This window comes from Lolium rigidum, chromosome 7, assembly GCF_022539505.1.
Source record: "Lolium rigidum isolate FL_2022 chromosome 7, APGP_CSIRO_Lrig_0.1, whole genome shotgun sequence".
Lineage (NCBI taxonomy): Eukaryota > Viridiplantae > Streptophyta > Magnoliopsida > Poales > Poaceae > Lolium > Lolium rigidum.
In genome coordinates this window covers 77,729,228-77,754,589 of record NC_061514.1, presented here as the reverse complement: position 1 = coordinate 77,754,589, position 25,362 = coordinate 77,729,228, and the positions used below count along the sequence as shown (strand labels likewise).

The following is a 25,362-nucleotide window of genomic DNA, read 5'->3' as shown; positions in this document are numbered from 1 at the left end:
TGCCAATTCCACATGGCATGCAGAAGTTCAGGCTACCTATGTATAACTCAAGATGCCCTATATTAGCGAGGAATTTGATCTCGTGAGAAGAGATAATCCACTATGATGGGACACCTGAGGTTCATTGTATGCAACTTGAAGAGGGGATATCATGAACTCCAATAATTCGCCTTGTTTATCTTCTTTGACTTTAGCTAGTGATAAGAAGAACTGGGAACAAATAGCAGTTGCACAAATGCAAGAGGACGAAGGTTGGCTCAATGAAATTAAGTGCAGAGATAGGTAAGGTTACCAGATGCATTGAAATAAATACTACTGATATGCCTAAAGAAAGTTAATGGTCAAGGTATGTCCCAGAAAAGCAGCAGAAGCTAGACCAGTAAAAAAATTAGCAACAGTTGATGAATACTTCTTCAAAACTGTGTCTGCGGCGTAAATTTCAGTTATTCATTTAAATTAATGAGGATGACTTTTAGAAGAAAGGCTGGCACAGACTATTTGGCAACTTTATGCACTACTATAATTTCCTTCATCTTTTCTAATAAGTACCCCCTCCATCCCATAATATAAGATGTTATTACAATAGTTGTGTCAAGCTTCATGCACTAGCCAACGCAACCAAAAGTCCGAACTGATGGAAAGGGCTAGGCAATCCACTTATACATCCCAACACCCCGGACATAGGGGTGGGCAAATATTGCGGAAACCAGGACTCGAACTCGAGACCCTGGGCAGGCTCTGATACCATGTCAAGCTTCATGCACTAGCCAACGCAACCAAAAGTCCGAACTGATGAAAAGGGCTAGGCAATCCACTTATACATCTCACCAAGTTGTAATAACATCTTTCTTCTAAGATTCATCCTCATTAATTCAAATGAATAACTGAAATTTATAGTTGGAATAACATCTTATATTATGGGAAGGAGGGAATAAAATACATTAGTCCTCGTGTTCAGTTTATTTAACAACCAACATGGTTCGTGGGCTAGAGTGATTGGATTATTTTAATATTGGTTACTGAATGCAAGGAACTGCACAGGTTCATTGGAATGAGCCTCCTGGAGCTTCATCTACCTTGCACATCATTGTAATTTCTTCTATTCTGGAATGCTATTTGGTTGATACATACTCAGCAAGCTCATGATCAAGATCATGCATGACATGCTTCTCGTAAGAAGTGCTAGGGTACATACCAAAGGTTCATAAATCAGCACAAACCATCCAAATATGAATATGATTACAGCATGTAGTCATTACGAACATTAAAACAGTATACACCACACAACAACATGATTAGAACTGATTTTCATTACCTCCATTAAAAGTTTTAAACAATACAAACATGCAAATTAAAGAATATCATGGTTAGAAGGGGATCTCATGACCTAACATGGCTGCTTGAAATTTTTTACCCTACATAGGAAGATATGCATGGATTAGCTAAATAAAGTTTGATGCCACTCAGTTATAACCATAAGTACTCATTTGGTAATAATTGCAGGACGTACAACCAACAATAAAAATGGTAACCAATTTACTGTCTTGGAGAGTGAAAAGAACCATGAATTATCAATTGTAGTGGTGCTCCTAATTACAATAACTGAGGAGATCGTACACTAAATTAAAATTTCATGTGCCATTAACTTATAGCAGCACTTATACTTGTGATACTGTGCAGAAGCACTGAAGCTGCATTCACAGTTTCACACATTTAAGGCGTCAAAATACTATGGTATTATATAAACTAGTTTGGATGGCCACATAATTGTGCGGTTATTTCTAATACAATTATATACCACGTTGATATAATGTAATCTTTTCTTGAATGGTTCTGTTACCTATCTTATCGTAGATTGCATAATATGTATTGCCAATGTACTCGAAGCCCATGAACTAGAACATCAATCAGAAGTATGCCATTTTCCATGCCATCAAAACATCTTATCAATCTATAAGATGTTATACTCAAAACCTAATGAAAATAAATGGACCACTGTCAGATTAGTATACCTTGCTGATTTTACGACCAATATGCACAATAAATATTTTGAGTAATGGTCGATTTAAACCAACCATCGTCAGAATAGTACACCTTGCTGATTTCATGACCAATATGAACAAGAAATATTCTGAGTAATGGCTGATTTAAACCAAACCATCGTTAGAATAGTATACCTTGCTGATTGCATGACCAATATGCGCATGCCGTCTATTTTCTTCCTCTGTTCAGTTGTTCGGTTGGTTTCTTGCCAGAAGTGTTTTAGCATCCTGATAGGGGAGGGTTCCATGATTGCATGACTACTAGTTCAGTTTAATCTATATATCCAGAATGATTAGCTAATCCCATCCTTGGGAAGATATCCGCGGAAACTACCCTCTCCATGAAAACTCTGTCGTTTGTTAGTATAACCTCCCCATACATATATTTTCAGAAGTTTTCAGAACCTTCTTGCTAGACATGATTTTGAGAGTTTTTGTGAGAAGATATTTAGTCTTTATCCATAGGCTGATAGGGATATCTAGGAAGTAAGAAGTAGAAACATGGCAAAGGCGTGTACCATAGTTATGAGTCATTAATAAAAAATCCAGAGACTTGCAGAAAAATAACATTACAGTACCTTTCCTCAAGATAGCAATCTCTGAATAAATTTGACAAAATGACAAGGTCCTAAAAGTACTCCTCTCGAAACAGGCTCTCGCCCTGCTTTATAGGTCATCAAAGTAGTTGCAAGCAATATCTTCAGCGACCCTCTTCGTCTGCTACAGAGTAGTCAGTAGTCCTTTCCCCACTCTGGCCAGACCAACTATGCAATTAGTTCATCTCAGGGCCTTCAGCGAGCTTCGAAGAGGCCAAACTGTACCCACATCTTCATTTCAATTATCACTGTGTATGTCCTGAGCTTAGAGTAATCTTGCCAACACCGCCCGGTTCACCACAGTCACAACAGAACAGAGATCACAGCTGTCAGCTTCTTCAGGCTCTGCAACTTAATTCCATGAAGCCGGCATTTCATCAAACAGTTAGTCTGCGTCACCTCCTGCCGCCTCTTCCTGTCTCTGCTTCACTCAGAGCTTCTCTATGACCTTGCAATCTTGCGGTGGAGGCGATGGTAAAAAGTGGGAACAGCGAGCTGATCTTGCCGACATTGGAAAGGAAGGAGGAGCTGCAGGCTAGAGGCGAGGCAGCCACACCTGACACCACCCAGGAAGAGCCAAACTGGAGCTTCGGCTTGAGGACGATGCCCAGTTGTAATTACAGAACTGCCCCTGTTTCTGTAGCACACCAGCCAATTACTAAGAAAAACAAATCCGGGAAAGGTGTCTTTTTTCCGTTTCCTCGATTGCCCCCAATCCGTGGCTTCGCGTCCGCCGGTGGCCTGGACGGCGATTCCCAACCACCGCTGCAGGAAGACCCCGCGACTCCACCAGAGCACGGGCAAGGCCGGCCGACATGGCGCCCGTAGTAACAGCGCCGGCGGCGGCTCTCTCGCCCATCTGCCGCGTCTCTCTCCCGGCCCGCAGCGCTCTCCCCTCTTCTTCCGTCAAACAGCTCCCCAGGTTCGCGGCCAGGAGTAGCAGCGGCAGCGGCAACGGCGGCGGCACACGTCCCGACCCCAAAGCAGGTAAAGCCCTCGGTATTCGCGGCCTTTCTAGGTACAGACAGGCATTTCGTACTGACTCCGTGCTGCTTGCTGTTCGTGTACTAGGTGATAACGAGAGCAAGGCGGTCCTCGACGCCTTCTTCCTCGGGAAGGCCTTGGCGGAGGCGCTGACGGAGAGGGCCGAGTCGGTGGTGGGCGAGGTGTTCAGCGTCGTCGGGCAGTGGCAGGCGGAGCAGCAGAAGCAGGTCCAGGAATTCCAGGTACTGCACACGGCCGTCCCGGGGATATAGCAAAGTGTGTTACCAATGGAATTGTGAAACGGGCATGACGTTCAATCTAGCTACTGGAGAACTAGACATTGTTCCTTACGCCAGTTGGTTGCAGTTAAGCTTGTGAATTCTCAATGGCAACTGAAAAGTTTGTCTAATTTCAGATTCGAGAAGCCCCACTAATTATTACATGATGTACTTCTTACGCATTAAGAAGTTCAACGTGCTATCCTTTTGATGTCAACTATTTTCAGCGATTAATTGTTGCTGATCGCTTTATAATTTATAGTTGTGATTTACTGTTATCATGCACTTCATTTGCTTCTCTAAACCTCACTGGATAGTTCACACTTCTAAATCGCCTCTTGGGGGATAATTCTAAATACAGGAGGAAGTAGTTCAGAGGGCCCAAAAAGCCAAGGAGAGAGCTGCCGTGGAGGTCGTGGATGACAAGGGCCCAAAGACTCTAAGGGGACCTTCGACAACCATTTCGACGCCTGTGCCTTCGTCCCCTCCTTCTCCTACACCCACACAGGGAGAATAGTTATAGTTGACGATGAAGAGTTTCTGCTGCATGTAGACACACTTTTTTGCTCAGACAAGGTGAAGATATTGTCTTATGAGATATGTATCGATCAAATTGTCCTTTATTTGATAGCGAAAATCAAGCTAGTAACATCTGTGGTACAATTTCAGAAATGAATGGAATAAAGTCTATTAGTTCGCTACAGATTGGCGATAACTTTCTGTACTAGCTCTATGATGCCGTTCTATTTGATAGTAGATATCCAACATTTCATTTAGATTTATATAAGGTATGCAGTTTCACAGATGGTGGAATGAAATCTATTAGCTTACTACAGATTGTGCGAAAAAAAGTTCTGTATTAGCACTATGGTACTGTTCCATGTAATATGTTTTCAGGGAACAGCTTCAAACAATCTTGAAAGCGGGAAACAGTGGTTATCTTGATGTACATCTGTATTTCAAAATCCATCGATTTATCTTTCTTGAGAAACTTCACACGGGTATTGTGAAAGAGTGATTCAATCATCAGAATAACTGAAAGTGGAACCCTGAACTTGGACTGACAATCCCTTTTATTAGTGACCTTTGCATCCGATTCTCGGTGTCTTTATTCTATGAAATATGATATGTCTATGTATCCCAGAGAAACAATGTGTGGTGCTGTGTCTAACTGGTGTGTATGCAGCAGATTTGATACATGTACTTACCTAAGACATGTTCTTTGTATAATTTCAATAATTGATTTGTGTTACAAACTCACGATGCTTTACTCCACTATGAATACCTAAAGTGCAGGTATTCAACAGAAGTAGTGCAGATGATTTTTTGGAAGTTCTTGCTGATAAGATGGCAATGTATTCACTGATGATCTTGAAAATTTACCAAAATCATCGAGCAAAGATAGTACAGGTAATTATGTAACTGAATTATGTATTATCATTACATTGTAACACGTAAACTATCCATTGATCATATTGCAACTTCTAGTTCACTTTGTTGATTTTTTTTAGCTGCAGATGTGATGAACTGTTGGAGTTGGAGCATAGTTATACAGCAACATAAGGAATTCACCAGGTAAATGGGGATATAATTTTTTTTACCAAATCATGTACATACAACCAGTACACATAGTCACATATGAACAGAGATAAATCTGTACTTTATAATGCTAGGAAGACAAATAATTCAGAGGGACTCCTCATATATGGAGAATTTTATGTGTCTGTTAGTGTAACCAGAAAGCCATTCAAATTTACCACTAAGCAAAATTATCTGGCACATCTGCTCCTTTCCTGCAGTAGTTTACATGACAATAGACATTTCCTATTGTGTATCCCAAGTATGTGCGGTAATCTCAAATATGTCATTCTTTCAGTAGCATGAAACTGCTATTCTACTATGGTGGTGCTATTGCCCTTTTTAGCGTACCTTGAATGACAAAAAAGAGATCAAAACGTGAGGGTTGTTCAGTTATCATCATTATTGCACTGCAAATAGGAAATCTATATAGATACAGATAGAGCTAAACCATGCTTGTGTAATAGTCATGAAATAGGAAATCTAAATGCATCGTTTCACCACATCATGTACATACAACATGTACACACATGAACATTGATAATTTTGTGCTTCAATGCTGCTAAGATGCAGAATTCATAGGGGGCTCTTCATATGGCATCTCTATCTGCTAATAGCCTTTATAAACTTACTATGCCAATTTGCAGACAATTTTGCTGCCCCTTTAGTGACCTTACAGCGTAACTAGAAAACCTTTCATAATTTGCACCCTTATTCAGACGCATAAATATGCCCATGTTCTTAGAACACTGACCTGAATACTGGTCATTTATTTGCACACATACAGATGCCTTGCAAGTACAACTTCACATTGTCTGACACGCATGGATTGCATTTCTGCAAGACTAAGCATCAAAAAAAATATTTCCCCTTACATCCAGTTGCCAGTTCCATATTATATCCAGTTTTAGCGCGCAGAAGAACAAATTATAGGCCGATCAACATGTTAAGCATGATCTTTACATAATAGTCAGGCACAAGGAAAACAGTGACGAGTGCCTCAAGAAGTGCACTGCTGCAGCTGGGATCCATTTTGAAATTCACTCTTCAGAAGTGAACCTTTGAGGAACTTCCTGTACCATTGAGCTGATAATTTTGGTGTCCTCTTGTGTGTCCTGAAGTCGACATGGTAGAGCCCGAACCTTTCTGTGTATCCAAACGTCCACTCAAAGTTGTCAATAAGAGACCACACAAAGTAACCACGTACATCAGCTCCTTTCCTTCAATTTTTTGACAAAGAAAAGTGACATGTTGGTATTCAGAGACTGACGCAAGAGTAGCCATAATAACAATTTGATAGCACTGTCATAACAACAATTATAACATAAGAACAGAGCATCAGCTAAAGTCAATCAACCATTGCCTTCTGAAAACTGGTCAACAGACTATACTTTGCTATCGAGTGTTAGTGCTGAATATTCCAGGAACCCATCTAATATTCTAATGCACAGTTGGAAGCCAAATTTATGCATGGAGTATCCAGAGTTGACACGTTACCTTATTGCAGACGCTAAAAATTTGAGGTAGCCACTGATATAATTTATTCTTCCTGTGTCACTGGTAAAATCATTAGCAGCCAGGCTGCTATTGCTTGCTTGAGCATAACCTGACAATGTGAATTAGCTTGCACATATGTCACACGCATTGTTATTCTGTAGACTATAACATTGCAATAATATACAAGCTCCGTTTAAACTGGTTCTGACCGAATTGGCTGTAATTCTGGAAAGACTGAATAAAAAAATTGCTTCCAAATAGAGAGAAAATGTTCTGATTGTTTGTGAACTTGTGAGCATCAGCCAAATAGGCAGTGTCCTACCCAACTGGCAAAACAGATTATTCAAGCTTCAATGGTGGCAGATGTCTTAGCTAGATCAGTAGAGGATTATGAAACTAATGTATGGTTAGCTGAACCGCCCCTGTTCTTATATCCACAACTGGTGGATGATGTAACCTTGATTGATTAATAATAAAGGTTGCATGTTTGCTAAAAAAAAGGCAAGAGAGAGTCACACCATTTTCTGTGATATATGTTGCTGTATTATTGTATCTTTGTTTGTAATACATAACCACCTCTTCCAGCCCATGTGGAACGTCATAAAAGAATGGCGCTCCCGTCTGCATGAGTGAGACTACGATCACTATTTATTGTTGCTTTTTTTCAATCATGTTTTGAAATCTGACCTGGCATGAATTAATGTTTAGCAATTTTATGGTTACCTCTTTACCGATATGCACCCCATCTCTTTCAACCAAACTAGCCACTCGTGCATCCCCAACGGTAGGATCCAGTTCACACGATGAAAAGATGCAGTCTTTCACATACCATGTTGAATAATGATTTAGTCCGATGAAATCCAATTTTGTTACACGTAGTTTCTCCCTCTGCTTTAAGGTGAACTCAGGTAGGTTTGGACCCAAGATTTTGCGCATCTCTGGAGGATAATCACCAAAAATTATAGGGTCCAGAAACCTATCAAAAAGAATAAAGTGGTAACTGAAGAATTATATATTCTGAAGAAATAAGGGAGGAGAAATCTGTTAAAAACTCTAGTTACCGAAAAAAAAAGCTGAGTTTTTCTGCCTTGCTGTATTGAAACAAAAAAAATCACTGTATTTCTATGAATTATGTCCGCCTGTTGATTTGTTTACTTGTATTAGACAGGTTTATAATCTTTTGAGTAGCATACATGTTTTGAATTTATAAGGAAACGAAATATTAATTATCTGGATCCACAATTATCATCCTATGGGATAGTATAGTACCATGGAACATTAAAAGATATAGCCCGCTCAACTGCTAGTAGATCAGCTGTGTTATTTCGTAATGGTTTATACCACTTCGCGCTGACAGAAATTCCAATATATCCACCTTGTTTCTCCTGTCAAGCAGCATATATCTTAAACGAAATATTAATTACCCAGATCTTATCTTTCTATCCAAGAAGAGCCTAATTTGTAGTACCTGGTAGTTCTTTCTGTAAATGCTCACGGCATTTTCTTGTGAAAGTATCATATTATGACCTGCTATGTATGGCTCTGTTGAAGAATTTCCAAAGACACAGTTTCCAAATGGCTTGGAACAATGACCAGGTGCGTACCATCCATTCATATAAGAAAATCTTGCCATTAAGTTAGGCTCATTCAATGTAACCCATAATTTTACTCGGTCGCCGAACATTTTGAAGCATACTTCTGCAAAGTAACCAAAGTCCTTCCTGAAAAGCAGGTGGAAGTTTCAGTTTTTTTTCTTCTTTTTGGGGAGATGAGAGTAAATTAAGATGCACAGACAAATACATACTGAATTTCGGGACTCAACCATCCACCATATCGCTCTTCAAGTTCATGTGGAGTGTCGTAATGAAATATTGTAACAAATGGTTGTATTCCTGGTTATGCATATCGTTACCAACTAGTATGCATTAAGACCTTCAAAATTTAGCTCCTTTTGCATCTGTTTTGTGTTAAATACCTTTTAGTACAAGAGCATCAATAATGGCATTGTAGAACGCTACACCATCTAGATTAACATCCCCAAATCGGCCTCCTGCAGAAAGGAGAGATTTCACAGATGATCTTTATTTTACTCAAATAGTATAATCCCTTAGGCAGAAATTTTCCATGGAAGATAAACCCACTTGGCAGAATTCTTGTCCATGCTACGGAGAATCGGTATGAGTTGACACCCAAGGAATGCATCAGCTCAATGTCTTCCTGGAATAGGAGATAGTTACATTTTACACCTTAACCTTCCATCCTCAGGTTTTCTGTGCATTTTGCAGAAAACATACCATGTAACGATGGTAGTGGTCAGCAGCAATATCGCCGTTGCTTCCATCCTGAATTGTGCCTGAAAAAAGAGGACATAAGAAGAAACGAAGTTATAATAACAAGATTAAAAGAACTATGTCTAGATTGAAACCGTGTCATGCTTCACCTCGCTTATGAGTGAAGACATCCCAATTGCTTAGACTTTTCTTGTCCTCCAAATATCCACCTTCAATCTGCAGAATATACTATCAGCAACCTATAGGGTGATTCGACATAAGGCTACGGCTTCAGCAAATGCAGTCCCTCCTCCATGATGGACAAGCGAAGCAGCCATACCTAAAGCCTGGAAGTTGGACCACATCGGGTTTGGTTGGAGAGCGCAATGCAACGAGCTGGGTAGCTCAACAAGGTTGGGGCCGTTGATGAAATCGCTAAAGAAAAGACGACTTTTGCAAAGGTTTGGACACTCCCCGCACGCACAAGACGTGGGGGCACTTGTCGCAAAGAAAATCAAGGTGGGATGAGAGATGAGAGAGACACCGGGAGGTGGGTTTGTCTCAGTATTTTTTCTTTCTTTTAGAGATTTAGTTTTTATAAATGAGATATTTTGATAACCGTGTTTGTCCAAACTGTAAACTGTTTCACTTTCGAGATCATCGCGTCGAGATTTCAAAACTAGATCCCATATGATATGTTTTGAATTTTTTGTGTGTGTTTTTAAAACTAATAAGGTTGTACTGAGAGTATGTGTACTCGAATTTTCACCCATATGTATTTTGGTTTTTGTTGTATTTGGTGGAGATGGGATAGAGAAAGAGACACCGGAGGGTGAAAAATGCAAAAAACAATCCTTTTTATTTTTGAATCTGAAATATCAAAACGAAATATCTTGAGAACCGTTTGTTTAAGTTACAAACTGTTTTCAGTTTTGAGATTCCCGCTTTGAGATCTTGAAAAGTAGATATGTTTCGAGAAAACATTTTTTACTTTCAAAACTAATATGATTGTAATTGGAATTTGCACACTCGATTTGCACTAAGCTCTACATTTTCACTAAGGTGTCCGCACTATCAGCGTACTCTTACTTTGGTGTACTTGTATTTTAATGTACTTGTCACTTCTGTTTACTCGCACTTTCGTGCACTTGTCGTCCTAGGGTGCAACACAGGGAGCAGTTTTCGCCTACTTCCAGGTTTCACCTAGACACGCACGAGTACAGCGTTTACAGCATACATCTATCAGCCCCTAGCTAGCGTACTTCCATCGCCAACTAGCTAGTATGTGCATTTTGTCCCTGTCCAATGAAAAACGACAAAAAAAAATACACTCCAGGTACAAAGTATAGAAAAGATGAAGTACAAGTACTCAGAAGTTCAAGTACCACTAGTAGAAAATGGAGCATCCATCTAAGCCTTTGGTACCGGTTCCCTTACGAATCGGTGCCAAAGGGGTCATTTGCACCGATTTGGGGGCTCAGGCGGGCGAGGAGCTATGGCACCGGTTCGTGAGGGGCTTTCGTACCGGTTCGTGTTACGAACCGGTACGAAAGGTCTTCGGCCAGAATTACATGCGCGTGTGGGGCCAGGGCTGGACCTTTCGTACCGGTCCGTAACACGAACCGGTACCAAAGGGTGCCACCATATAATCACACCGCGAGCCCGTCCCTGGCTCCTTCATCTCATTTTTCTCTTCTTCCTCTCTCACACTCTAAAATTTTTTACACCTCTCACACTCCAACAAATCTCTATTTTTTCTCCACCATTTTAACAAGATTAAAGGCATACATCTATCCAAGGGTTAGCAATATCATCCTTCCTTCCGGCGTTCCTAATTTAGCTCATTTCTTTGGTAGTTTTAACTCGTACTATTTTTCTAGTGCTAGGAAGGTGTTCGATGAAATGCGTAAGTTATGGATTTTATTTTTTTATATGCAATTTGAGCTGAAATTATGGTATGTTTTGTAGGTTTTAATTAGTATCATCCCCGTCCTCACCGCCGTCGATCGCCAGCGTCGTCCCCTAGCCGGCACCGTACCACCTCGGTGAGCCTCTTCTTTTTTATATAAAAAAAATTGTTTTATGTGATGAAGTTGGTCACTCATATATCCATGATGTTGTGTAATTAATGATTTTTGATATACATATATAATGCAGATGAGTCGACAATGGATGTACGGTGACCGGTGCCATCCCCACTTCATTAATGGCATGCATTATTTTCTCAACGTGGCTGAGGCAAAGAGGCAGTCGAATGGTTTCATCTATTGTCCATGTAGTTCCTGTAAGAATATGAAGGATTACTCTACCTCAAAGACCATTCACATCCACCTGCTGGAGAACGGTTTCATGCCCAGCTATAATTGTTGGACCAAGCACGGAGAAAGAGGGGTTATATTGGAAGATAACGAAGAAGAAGAGGATAGTGACAACTATCCTATGTTCACTGAAGACGGTGATAGTAGAATGGGGAAGACAAAGCTGAAGAAGAGCCCATTTTTGACGAGCCCATTTTTGATGACCCCGATGACGATTTGGGTCGGGCCATTCTTGATGCGAAGATAAGCTGCGGAAGAAGTTGGAGAAAATGTTAGAGGATCACAAGACACTGTTGTACCCAAATTGCGAAGATGGCCAGAAAAAGCTGGCTACCACGCTGGAATTGCTGCAATGGAAGGCAGAGAATGGTACTTCTGACAAGGGGTTTGAAAAGTTGCTGAAAATAATAAAGAAGATGCTTCCAGGGGAGAACGTATTACCCTCTAGTACGTACGAAGCAAAGAAGGTTGTCTGCCCTCTAGGATTAGAGGTGCGAGAAGATACATGCATGCATCAATGATCGCATCCTCTACCGCGGGGAGTACGAGAATTTGAATGCATGCCCGGTATGTAGTGCATTGAGGTATAAGATCAGGCGAGATGACCCTGGCGATGTTGAGGGTGAGTCCAACCCCAGGAAGAGGGTTCCTGCGAAGGTGATGTGGTATGCTCCTATAATATCACGGTTGAAACGTTTGTTCCAAAACAAAGAGCATGCCAAGTTGTTGCGATGGCACAAAGAGGACCGTAAGAAAGATGTGATGCTGAGACACCCCGCCGACGGGTCACAGGTGGAGAAAAATCGACAGAGAGTTCAAGTCATTTTCAGATGACGCAAGGAACTTAAGATTTGGTCTAAGTACGGATGGCTTTAATCCTTTCGGTGAGCAGAGCTCCAGTCATAGCACCTGGCCAGTGACTCTATGTATCTATAACCTTCCTCCTTGGTTGTGCATGAAGCGGAAGTTCATTATGATGCCAGTGCTCATCCAGGGCTCGAGGCAACCCGGCAACGACATTGATGTGTACCTGAGGCCATTGGTTGAAGAACTTTTACAATTGTGGCGTGACGAAGGTGTACCTGTGTGGGATGAGCACGAACAGAAGGAATTTAACCTACGGGCGTTGTTGTTTGTAACCATCAATGATTGGCTTCCTCTTAGTAATATTTCAGGGCAGTCAAACAAGAGATACAATGCATGCACACACTGTTTAGGTGAGACTGACAGTATATATTTGGGAAACAAGAATGTGTACCTGGGGCATCGTCGATTTCTTCCAAAACAACATCACGTAAGAAAGAGAGGAAAGCATTTGAGAGGTGAGGTAGATAACCGAACGAAGCCTACCCGCCCTACTGGAGAAGTTATATATGATATGGTCAAGGATTTAAAAGTGATCTTTGGAAAGGGTCCCGGCGGACAATCTGTTCCGCATGATGTTGACGGACACGTACCCATGTGGAAGAAGAAGTCGATATTTTGGGAGCTACCCCACTGGAAATTCTTAGAGGTTCACTCTGCAATCGACGTGATGCACGTGACGAAAAATCTTTGCGTGAACCTGCTAAACTTCTTGAGCGTGTATGGGAAGACAAAAGATACACCGGATGCACGGCAGGACCAGCAAAGTATCCACGAAGGAAACAACCTGAATCCAGAGAAGTATCAAGGTCCTGCCAGCTACGCTCTTACGAAAGAGGAGAAGGAGATCTTTTTTGAAGTCCTGAGTAGCATCAAGATCCCGTCTGGCTTCTCGTCGAATATAAATAAAGGGAATAATAAACATGTCAGAGAAAAAGTTTCAAAACCTAAAGTCTCATGACTGCCACGTGATTATGACACAATTACTTCCGGTTGCATTGAGGGGGCTTCTGCCGGAAAATGTTCGAGTACCCATTGTGAAGCTATGTGCGTTCCTCAATGCAATTTCTCGGAAGGTGATCAATCCACTTACTCTACAAAATTTACAGAAGGATGTGGTCCAATGTCTAGTCAGCTTCGAGTTGGTGTTCCCACCATCCTTCTTCAATATTATGACACATCTCCTAGTTCACCTGGTCGAAGAGATTGGTGTTCTCGGTCCTGTATTTCTACACAACATGTTCCCCTTTGAGAGATTCATGGGAGTCTTAAAGAAGTACGTTCATAACCGTGCTAGGCCAGAAGGAAGCATCTCCAAGGTCTATGGAACAGAGGAGGTCATTGAGTTTTGTGTTGACTTTATTCCTGACCTTAAGCCGATCGGTGTTCCTGAATCGCGCTATGAGGGGAGACTGCGTGGAAAAGGCACGCTAGGAAAGAAAGCAACAACGTGTATGGACGGACATTATTTCACTCAAGCACACTACACAGTTCTACATAATTCCATCTTGGTGGCTCCGTACAAAGAGGAACACAAGGATATCTTATGCTCTAAATACCCGGAGCAACGTGAAGATTGGATTGATGGAGAACACATGAAGACTTTCGGCGGTTGGTTGCAAACACGTCTCATGAATGTCACCGATGACGAGCAGCTATACTTGTTGGCCAAGCAACCATCTTCTACTATATCGACTTTTCAAGGGTACGAGCTAGATTAATGGGAACACATTTTACACTTTAGCCCAAGACAAAAAGAGCACCAACCAAAACAGTGGTGTCCGCTTTGATGCAGAAGATGGCAATGGGAACAAGGTCACATATTATGGGTACATAGAGGAGATATGGGAACTTGACTATGGACCTAATTTCAAGGTCCCTTTGTTCCGGTGAAAATGGTTCAACCTGAAAGACGGGGTACAGGTAGACCCGCAGTACGGAATGACTACAGTGGATTTCAAGAATCTAGGGTACGACACCGAACCATTCGTCCTAGCCAGTGAAGTGGCTCAGGTTTTTTATGTGAAGGACATGTCTAGCAAACCGAAAAAAAGAAAAGAAAGGCAAGAGGACACATCATACAATGAGCCAAAGCGGCACATAGTTCTTTCAGGAAAAAGAAACATCGTGGGAGTAGAGGACAAGACAGACATGTCAGAAGATTATAATAAGTTTGATGATATTCCACCCTTCAAGGTAAAAAATGACCCAAGCATCATCTTAAACAATGAAGATTGTCCATGGTTGCGTCGCAGTCAGAAGAAAGGGAAACAGACGAAGAAAACTCAGAAGACTAGCTAGATAGGGATCATAACTTGTGTATCTCAATATGGAAATCACTTTTGTGTAATGATGTTACCGTATGTAAGATATTAACAATGGAGATGGTTGGCTTGTTTTACTAGTTAAGTAGCTTTCACGGGCTTGCAGGGAAATTTTTCCGAGGCGGAACTTCCGAATATGCCATATATAGGGCATGTGCACCAAGGGCATATTCGAGAAGTTCCGCCACCGGAGATTTCCCAACCCTTTCCCCAACATTGTTAGAGGAGATGGAGTCTTTCACGGGCTTGCAGGGAAATTTTTCCGAGGCGGAACTTCCGAAGATACCATAGGGCGTGTGCACCAAGGGCATCTTCGACAAGTTCCGCCACAGGAGATTTCCCAACCCTTTCCTCCATCCATGGTGATGAAACTCTCCATCCATGTTGGCTTGTTGAGCTGCTTGCCATGGCGTATCGATGCTCCTTTTATAGGCACGGCGCCGCTTCTACATTGTCTTCTTCCTTCGACAGGGCGTCGTGCGCTACATGCTTTATCTCATCGAGCAGTGCGTCCTTATCATGCCGATAGCTTTAGTACCGGTTGCACCCACCAGCCGGTACTAAAGGTTACCCACACGTCCTTATCCCACCGACAGTTTTGTTACATGACAGAAAAACCACCTTTAGTACCGGTTGCACCCACCAGCCGGTACTAAAGGTTACCCACGCGTCCTTATCCCACCGACAGCTTTGTTACATGACAGAAAAACCACCTTTAGTACCGGTTGCACCCACCAGCCGGTACTAAAGGTTTGCCGCGCCATTGCGTTCCCGCCTATTTTCTTCCCGCGCTTTCCACCGGTTCCCGCCTCTGTCTTCCCTCCATTTTTTCACTATATATATGTAGACTTGGCCTCCATTTACATATCACATCTAGACTCATATCTGCAAACCTCATCATTCTCTCCCATGGTTCCATCGTATCTCTAACCCCCCGGGAGGCGGAGGCGCTTTGCGCCTCGAACTACCCCTGCCCGCCGGGCTACCGCGTCCCGACCGGCTGGTTGCTAAGCGTCGGAGGCGTACCGGTCCCTCCAGTCCCTCTAGGTGTGGCGCGCGAGATGGCCATCACGAACCACTACTACTTCGAGCTCACGCCGGACCGGCGGAGGAATCCCCGTGGCATCCCGACTACAGCCCGACTTGGGAAAGCTTCTTCATCAATCGGCGTGAGAGGGCGCTTGCTGTGCACGAGGAGGGCGGCCCGCCTCCTTCGAACTTCAACGAGGCCGGCCGTCGGCTGTGGTAGCGCGGCCGGACTCTCCAGGGCGTCATGGCCTACCGTGGCCCCCGCCTCGCGCTACCCTCGCTCCCAGCCCACGCGTGCTCTCCCGCCGAGGTTCGACTACCGCGACCCCGATGCCAGTGACGATGATGACGACGACTACGATGACTACAGTGGCGACTACTATAGGGCTAGGCACGAGTATGACTGAATGACTCCAACAGTCAAATCTGGCCATGTACTTTTAATTCGAGTTCAATCGTAATAAAATTTTATTCCCGCCCTTTCTTTCTCGCCTTTTTTCTCGCACGCGCGGCGTCGTGGCGGGAAAGTTTCCCGCGCGATGTCGGGGCTGGAAACTTTCCCGCGCGGACGGCGTCGTGGCGGGAGTAAAGAAAATAAGTAGAAAAAAATAGAAAAGATATAGAAAAGAATTAAAAAAAGAAATAGAAAAGAAATAGAAAAGAAAAGGAAAAGAAACAGAAAAAAATAGAAAAGAAAAGAAACAGAAAAGAAAAAGGAAAGCAATAGAAAAAATAAATAGAAAAGAAAAGAAAAAGAAACAGAAAAAGAAAAGAAAATAAACAGGAAAGAAAAAGAAAAGAAAAAGAAACAGCAAAAGAAAAACAAAAACAAAAAAAAACTTTCGTACCGGTTGGTGGTACCAACCGGTACCAAAGGCCCCTCCCATGTGTTAACACTTAGGCGCGTGGAAACTTTGCCAAATTTACAACACCGCCGCCGCGCCGACACAGGCCCGAGCTCGCAGTCGCCCGCGCCGTCGACCGCAGCTGCTGCCGTAGACGCCGCCGTCGCCATCGCCAAAGCTCCACGCGCCGTCGCCGTTGCCCGCAGCAGCAGGCCACCGTCGCGCGCAGCAGCAGGCCGGGTCACTGTCGTCGCCGCGTCGCCCGCCGCTCCACCTCTCCTCGCGCTGGCAATAGAGGTGAGCACCGGCCTCCTCTCCCTCCCTTGCCTCGCCTCCCTCGCGTCGCCTCCCTGGTCGCCGCGCGCCTCGCCAGGAGGAGCCCGCGCGCGCGTCGACTGCCGCGCCGCGGTCGCTGGCGGCCTCCCCTCACGCACGCCCGCAGCGTGTTCGACGAAATGCCGGGCCGCCGTGCGGAGGGTAGGCGCCGGTGGCATGCCCATGCCCGTGGCCTCCTTCTCGACGCGCCGCCGCCGCTGGCCTACAGAGCTCGTGTGCAGGTCGTCCGAGCTTGCCGGCGTCGAGCTTGGTGACGGGTGGTTACACGGCGTCGAAGTCCTTGCGCGTCTGCGCCTCTGCGATCTGCGCGCGCTTGACGCTGAGCCAGAGGTCGTCGATCTCGCCCGTGGCGCCCGCGAGGTCCCGCCGCGCGACCGCTTTTGGTACTCCGCCTTCTCGCCCGCCACCTTGCCCAGCTCCTCCTGGACCTGCTGCCGCCGCTGCAAACATTCATAGTTGCATGCAGAGAGAGCAAGAGAGTGAGAGAGAGAGAGAGAGAGATGTGTGCAGGAGGCGTACCTCTCGCCAGTCGAGGATGCCCCCGAACTTGCCGGCGTCGAGCTTGGTGACGTGCAGAGCGGTGATACGTCCAAAACGTATCTACTTTCCCGAACACTTTTGCTATTGTTTTGCCTCTAATTTGTGTATTTTCCCAAGAGGATTGAGAAAGCATGTGGAGTTAATACAATTTCTAATGTGAGAACTATCAAAGTGGGAACTATTGATTGTCCAATATATGAGCCTAAATAAGAATATCAAACTCTTGTGATTGGATCCATATCAATACAATACAAGGTAACATGATTGATTTGAGGTTTATTTCTTCATATGCTATGTAAAATTTATTTGCTGGCAAGACTTGATCAACCTTGTTAACAAATTCATTTTATATGCATAGAGGAACTAAACAACATCTCTTTCTCCCTCCACTTGTTCTACTTGATGTAGCACTTGTGTTTTGCAAAGTTCTTTACTTAATTAGAGATTTCAAAATTTTTCCTGCCCAGTAATAATAATTTTGACACCCAGAAATGTGCATTTTTCAAAGTTTTCAAAAATTCACAAAAATTACACCATTGGTCCTATTTTTCGACGAGGCACCTGGGAACATCTGGGGTAGGGATGGCACCCGCAGGGTATGGGTACGGGTAGAGCCATCCCATACCCGTACCCGTCACCTTCAATCTTATCCATCACCCGTACCCATACCCGTCAATGGGTACAAGTTTTTCCCATACCCGTGACCCGACAGGGTAAATGAGTACCCGTGGGTAAAAATACCCGCGCTTATAACACATAAAATTGATGAAAAAACATGACATGAGGTGAAGCGTTCCTAAATAGGTTAGTAATCCTCACTAACCTACTAGCAATTGTGAAACCGGAAAGCGTGAGGTTCAACCTAGCCATGTGAAGGCGTGATTAGGAGGAAAATAAGTACTTTAGAATATTACATCGACCTACTTGGGAAATTTAGATGGGTACATGGGTACGTGGGTATGGGTTCTACGATCCCATACCCATACCCGCCCTACCCGATGGGTATGATATTTTCCCATCTACCAACCCATGGGTAATATTTTATCCCATACCCGTACTTCTATTGGGTTTTTACCCGCCGGGTACGTGGGTCATGGGTACCCATTGCCATCCCTAATCTGGGGATGACCAGTGGGGCACCCCAGGGTGGCACCCCACAGGCCGGCGCGGCCAGCAAGGGGGGCGCGCCACCCTGGTGTGTGGGCCCCACCTTGCCCCACTTCATCATCTCTTCCTCCCACTCTCTTCTCTCTCCCGAAAAAACTCGCACCGGGTTCCTCTCACTCGCGTTTTTGCTCAAGAGCTCCGCATTTCTCGATCTCTTTGCTCAGCCCCGTATTTCGTCCGAAATTTGGCACATTTGCTCTCCGGTATGTGACTCCGATGCGTGCAATCGACACGTCCGTTGGGAACCCCAAGAGGAAGGTGTGATGCGTACAGTAGCAAGTTTTCCCTCGTAAAGAAACCAAGGTTTATCGAACCGGGAGGAGCCAAGAAGCACGTCGAAGGTTGATGGCGGCGGGATGTAGTGCGGCGCAACACCAGGGATTCCGGCGCCAACGTGGAACCTGCACAACACAACCAAAGTACTTTGCCCCAACGTAACAGTGAGGTTGTCAATCTCACTACAAGAAAAGTTCTGATAGACAACGTCTCAAAATCGTCCGCTAAGGGGTATTTTTCGTCGCCTATGGGCCTAACCCGACGATATGGGTTCTGTTGTGGAAACTGCGTCAGGCAAAGCCCAACGACGTTTTTTCGGTCCGTCGCGCTTGGGCGCCCTTCCGCCACGGAAAATCGGACCGTTGCGCAAGTGTTTCCGGAGCCCGTTGACCGCCGACGTCATGCAAGCCGACACGTGGCGTACGCCGTTAACCGGCGATTAACCGGCGTTAACCGGCTGAAACCCCGTGGTAGATGGTAGGCCCACACGAGGCCCGCCACGTCTTAGCGGGCCGGCCAGCTCGACATAGTTTGACCGGTCAACTATATAGTCGGGCCGGTCCATTAGTTACGTGGGTCGGGCCTAACCTCTAAGGTTGATCGGTCAAAACTTAAATGGGCCGGCCCATTTAACATGTGGGGTCCACCTTACAGGCTACCGGGCCGGCCCAAGAAGCAAGTGGGCCGGGCCGAAACACGAGTGGGTCCCACTTTCTCGTTAAAGGGCCGGCCCATTTAGTGTGTGGGGTCCACCGTATAGCAAGTGGGCCGGGCCAAAAACACGGTGGGTCCCACTTTCCGGTTAAAGGGTCGGCCCATTTAGTATGTGGGGTCCACCATATAGCAAGTGGGCCGGCCCAACAAGATAGTGGGCCGGCCAAAAACACAGGTGGGTCCCACTTTCCGTTAAAGGGCCGGCCCATTTGGTGTGTGGGGTCCACCATATAGCAAGTGGGCCGCCCAACAAGATAGTGGGCCGGCCAAAAGCACAGTGGGTCCCACCTTCTCGTTAAAAGGCCGGCCCATTTAGTATGTGGGGTCCACCATATAGCAAGTGGGCCGGCCCAACAAGATAGTGGGCCGGCCAAAAACACGAGTGGGTCCCACTTTCCAGCTTGAAAGGCCGGCCCATTTAGTATGTGGGGTCCACCATATAGCAAGTGGGCCGGCCCAACAAGATAGTGGGCCGGGCCAAAAACACATGTGGGTCCCACCTTCCTGTTAAAGGGCCGGCCCATTTACCATGTGGGACCACCATATAGCAAATGGGCCGGCCCAACAAGATAGTGGGCCGGCCCAATAAGCATGTGGATCCCACTATCGTGTAGCCGGGCCGGCCTACTAAAGAAGTGGGCCGGCCCAAAATGAAAGTGGGTCCCACACTACTGTAAGTGGGCCGGCCCAATCTGTTGTAGTGCCCTACTTGTTTGACTAGTCAACTTGCATTAAATTTCATGAGCCTAAAATCTGATATCAATGACACACACAATTACATACACAAATAAAACAAGTAGGAAAATTACAAGGCAATTCATGTGCCCAAATAAAAAAATTACATAGAATCATTGAGGACTTCTATTAGCATCATCAATAACACGTTGACATTTGGCAATCGCCTTGATTGAATCTTGTGTACTCTTTGTCAACATATCAGCTACGGATCTTAAAGCAAGCAATACCATGTCTTTTATAAAGTACGACCTTGAGATATTTACTTGTTTGATGAAAGCAATGGTCTAGGTTGACGGCTATGAGAAGATGCATCGAAGAAATATCAGAAGTTTTTGTGGGCCTCACTTCTAATGAAGATTGCTTCATCCCAACTGCATTCTGATAATAATGCAAAAAGAGTTAAACGATGAACTATGCAAACATTTATTATGCAATGTAGATATAAGATAATAACAAGTTGCATAAATAAGACAATGTATGGAACTTGTACTAAGCACAAACTTACATCATAATGTTGCACAGTGGTCGCTACGTATCCTTTTTTGGCGACTATCTTCTAATGATGATCTGCTTCATTAAAACCGCATTCGGTAACATTGCAAACATAGTTACAACAATTAACTATTCAAACATGTATTACGCAATGTAGAGATCGGATAACAAAGCATGTAGCGTAAATAAGCACAAGATAAGATAAGATCCATGTACTAAGCACATACCGGCTCGCTCGCAGTCCTTCTCTTGCGTGCACTAGTCGTGGTCAACATGCTCGTCATTTTAGGTTCAGCCATCAAGTGAAATGCTAATCCTCCCTGCTCCATTGTCCTTAATCTCGTGTTTAGATATCACATTTAAGACCAAGTCACTCGGTTTCAAATAACAAAAAACTTGAGCTGCCAAATGAATAAGCCAATATTTACCAGATATCAGATTAAAACCAACTAGATGTTGCTTTGCATGTGATACGAATTTCAGACATTCAGATTTAGAGTAGGGTAATGCCAAGGTTTTTCACATAAAGTAAACTGGCATTAAGAATGACCAAATGTCAGGTTCAAATCACCTTCACAGTTTCTCCAAGACAAGCATATCAAATAGGCAGAAACATAGTAAAGCATGAATGACATTGCTATGGCAGGGTTCCAAGTGTTAATCTCTTGCATAAGGAACAATGCATATAGGTTATAGATAATAACGGAAGTAAACTGCCAAAATTACCAACCAAGAACTCGGATTCCAACCTTCCCTAGCGTCCCCGCTGTTAATGTTGGATGTTCTAATAAGTGGTTCGCATGATCAATCCCTAGGAAAAATAACATTGACAAGTCAGCCTACGATAATACAAAGACCAGACATGCACGCAGCAATAACTATATAAGCTAAAGACGAGGTATAATAGAAAGCAGATTGGAAATGCACATAGCATGATTATAAAAGCAGTGTGAGAATAGCAGACACGAGAAAACAGCTAGCAGCTAGCGGTGAGCTAATGACGTGGTATAAGAACAAGCAGATTGGAAATGCCCATAGCATGACTATAAAAGCAGTGCGACAATAGCATGTAGTACAAAAACAGTTGGCAGCAAATGAATGGGTATAAGGCTATAAATATGTGGATGCACACAGGTGTCAGTAGAATGAACAGGATGGTAGCGACCGGATAATGCTTTTGTACTGTACAATATTTAAACAAACTTCATGCGAAGCAACACATCAAGAAAGTTAACGGCATATGAGATCTGCAAATAACTACACAAAACATGGCTAAAGAAACACCGCGATCTAACGGGCCAGCGTACTAACCAAGCTGCGGCGGGGTGGACGGGGCGGCAACTTGCATTCCGAGCGGCGGCGAACGCGGGAGACGATGAATCGACCCCTGTTTCGCAGAAGCGGGCGTTAGTGAAGCAGATCTGGTTGGCCGGCAAGGGATTCGGTGGAAGTTGATACAGCCGCTGCGCCGAGGTAGTCGGTGGCGAGGTCGGCGGTGAAGCAGCATCCGTCGGTGGCGAGGTCGGCGGTGAAGCAGATCCGTCTGGTGGCGAGGTCGGCGGTGAAGCGTATCCGTCGGTGACGAGGGCGGCGGGGGAGCGGATCAGGTGGGTGGACAGCCAACACGATCAAGGCTACGCTCGTGGAGGAGTATGCCGACGGCGAAGCGCATCTAGTACCGTAGAGAGTCGCAGCTTTGGCGTGTGAGAGTATTTTTGAGCTAATGGGGCGAATGGTTGGTGGGTGGGTGTGGGCCTCTGGGAGGGTTCGGGATCTAGGCAAGATATTTCATTGTTACCGAATGAGCCCTCCATGGTCGGTGGGTTGTAGCTTCCGAACCAGGGTTAAAAGGGTAAAACTGGTCACGGGATTTTCGAATGGATGCGGCGGGATGATTTGGCGCGCGGCCGAAATTTTCAGTTTCAAGCTACGAGCAGAACGACAAAAATAATGTTCTTCCCCAGGGAGCTCTCATTTCTTCCTCTTCTCTTTCTCTCTCGAGTCTCTCCCACTCCCCGGCTCCTCTCCCCATTCTCTCCGGCGGCCTCGCCGGCCGGAGACGAGGCCGACTTCTCTCGGTATATTGTACACCCTCCGAACTAAATTAATTGATTCAACTTTCCTTAGACGTGTATGTATCTAGAGTAAAAACATGTGTGGATACATCCATATTTAGATAAGCAAAGTTGAGTCAGCTAATTTGGATCCGAGGGAGTTAGTGTTGTTGTAAGCTTAGATCCGAGTGTTTCCCATGAGCGGAATGGCGCAATGGAGTCGGGGATCTCGTCATCGGCTTCGGATCCGGCCTATGGTGAATCCGGCGGATCTTGCCGGCCAAACCCCGATCCGGTGCCATCAATGTGATGGCGCTAACGGTGAGGCTTGCTTTGGTCGGTGCTTCGGATCCGGCCAATGGGGAAGTCAAGTCGCTAAAGTTCACAAGCTCGGGGCATACGACGGCGTCATCCGTCTTGCCCGTGCACATCTTGGCCTTTCAGCGGCCCTTCTTAGAGCCAATATGCCGTTGCTGAGGCCCTTCTTCTCCTTCGTCCTGGCGACTACCGGCGACACCGTCCCAAGTGGTGCGTCCCCGGCGACGGAGTTGCTCGGAAAGGATGCGGAGCAGAGATCTGATGTGCGGTCGAGAAGGACTCGATTGATTTTCTTCTATATGTTTTGGGGTCCTTTTTGCAAAGTTGCAGGTTCTATTAGTTATTGTCTAGTACTTTTGGTCCTCTATGTAATGTTTTGGACTAGTTTCCATTGGCACTGATAAACTTGAATTTTGACAAGTTCACAGGGAAAAAAATTCCTTTGCACATATGGCCTATCATGTATAAACATTCTTGAGATTTAAACTATATGTAATGGAGAAAATTTTCTTCTATGACACTGCCTTAAAATCACATGCCTTATTTGACACTGGCCAACATTTTCTTCCTTACATGACCTGTTTCCTTAAATTTTTGCCTCTCATGACACTGCCGTCACTCCCGTCACGTTTTTCCGTTAGTTTTTTCAGGTGTAGACCAAAATACCCCTCTGTGTAGAATACCAAAATACACGCGGCGTCGGGCGGCCAGGACGCGGAGGCGGGCGGCCATGGGCGGCGTCGAGCGGCCAGGACGCGGCGGCAGGCGGCCATGGCGCGGCGTCGGGCGGCCAGGACGCGGAGGCGGGCGGCCATGGGCGGCGTCGAGCGGCTAGGACGCGGCGGCGAGCGGCCATGGCGCGGCGTCGAGCGGCCAGGACGAGGCGGACGGCCATGGCGCGGAGGCGGGCGGCCATGGCGCGGCGTCGAGCGGCCAGGACGCGGCGGCGGGCGGCCCTGGCGCGGCGTCGAGCAATCAGGACGCGGCGGCGGGCAGCCATGGCGCAGCGTCGAGCGGGCAGGGCGCGGCGGCGGGTGGCCATGGCGCGACGTCGGGCGGCCATGGTGCGGCGGCAGGTGCTCACATGCAGATCAAAGGCCGACCCAAATGCTGCTGTGAAGGTGGGCAAAGGCAAAAAGAAAAAAGTGTGCTAAAAATATTGTTGTGGTGCCACCTGACAGCCCAGCTATGTGCACTTTCTAATGAACGTATGAGAAAAAGTGTGCTGACAAAGTGTGCTGAAAACCATGCGAGCCCTGCAATGAACACAAGGAGCAAAAGAAAGCTCCGCTTGTGATTCTCATATTCTTAAAACGTAATTGGGATAGGTTCTTTTGTGCTGATCGGTTGCATGTATATTTGACCTCATGCATGTGTGAACCGCTTTTGTGTACTCATTGCGTATGTGAACTAGTATCAACATGTGTGAACTAGAGTACTTATTTTATGCTATTCTGTAGCTGAACATGTTGTACTGCATATATAACGTGCTATTATGTGACATATATATGAACTGTATGAGAAATGGCATAAAAACAGGGGAGGTTATGCCCAATTTTTAATGTACTTACTATATTATGTGGTCTGAAATGGCGTTGTACAGTTTTTTTGTTCATATTATGAACCAGGGGTAAAATGGTATTTTCGTCTCTCCGTTTAACACCTTTTCGTGAGAAAATGCACTATAGTGTCATAGGAGGCAAAATTTTAAGGAAAGAGGTCATGTAGGGGAGAAAATGTTAGCTAGTGTCAAATAAGGCATCTGATTTTAAGGCAGTGTCATAGAAGGAATTTTCTCTATGTAATGTGCCATGCATTAACCCTAAACCATATATATGTAACTAACCCTAGCTGATCAAACCCTACTTAATTAAAACAAATAACCCTAAACTATACGCATGCACTTTATGCGCAAAGGCGCGAGTGCCTCTAATAATGTGTGTGCGCACTCGATCGATGATCCCTAAACCTTATACAACCCCGAAACCCTAATCCCTAATCCCTAAACCCTAAACACCCTAAACACTAAACCCTATACCCTAAACCCTAACCCTAACCCTAAACCCTAATTAAACCCTATATATAGGCCAACGACACTTAAT

At 45.0% G+C, this 25,362-nt stretch overlaps 2 protein-coding genes across 2 annotated transcripts in view; one reads left to right on the top strand and one right to left on the bottom strand.

The window, feature by feature from the left end:
- The first annotated feature begins 3,343 nt into the window (after positions 1 to 3,343).
- On the top strand, positions 3,344 to 4,603 carry LOC124674115. The gene is made up of 3 exons (XM_047210148.1): positions 3,344 to 3,625; positions 3,710 to 3,864; positions 4,262 to 4,603. Exons 1-3 carry the CDS (start codon positions 3,454 to 3,456, stop codon positions 4,415 to 4,417), a joined length of 483 nt encoding a protein of 160 aa, XP_047066104.1. The 5' UTR covers positions 3,344 to 3,453; the 3' UTR covers positions 4,418 to 4,603.
- Positions 4,604 to 6,196: 1,593 nt separating this feature from the next.
- Positions 6,197 to 25,362, bottom strand: part of LOC124671568 (probable inactive beta-glucosidase 14) — a 31,479-nt gene continuing 12,313 nt past the window's right edge. Inside the window, exons 3-13 of the mRNA XM_047207927.1 lie at positions 9,416 to 9,482; positions 9,270 to 9,328; positions 9,117 to 9,192; positions 8,951 to 9,025; positions 8,780 to 8,867; positions 8,444 to 8,696; positions 8,245 to 8,360; positions 7,699 to 7,951; positions 7,494 to 7,596; positions 6,976 to 7,084; positions 6,197 to 6,698 (exon numbers count right to left, since the gene is read on the bottom strand). Coding sequence (XP_047063883.1) covers positions 6,479 to 6,698; positions 6,976 to 7,084; positions 7,494 to 7,596; positions 7,699 to 7,951; positions 8,245 to 8,360; positions 8,444 to 8,696; positions 8,780 to 8,867; positions 8,951 to 9,025; positions 9,117 to 9,192; positions 9,270 to 9,328; positions 9,416 to 9,482 — 1,419 coding nt within the window. The 3' untranslated portion in view covers positions 6,197 to 6,478. The remainder of the gene's footprint in view (positions 6,699 to 6,975; positions 7,085 to 7,493; positions 7,597 to 7,698; positions 7,952 to 8,244; positions 8,361 to 8,443; positions 8,697 to 8,779; positions 8,868 to 8,950; positions 9,026 to 9,116; positions 9,193 to 9,269; positions 9,329 to 9,415; positions 9,483 to 25,362) is intronic.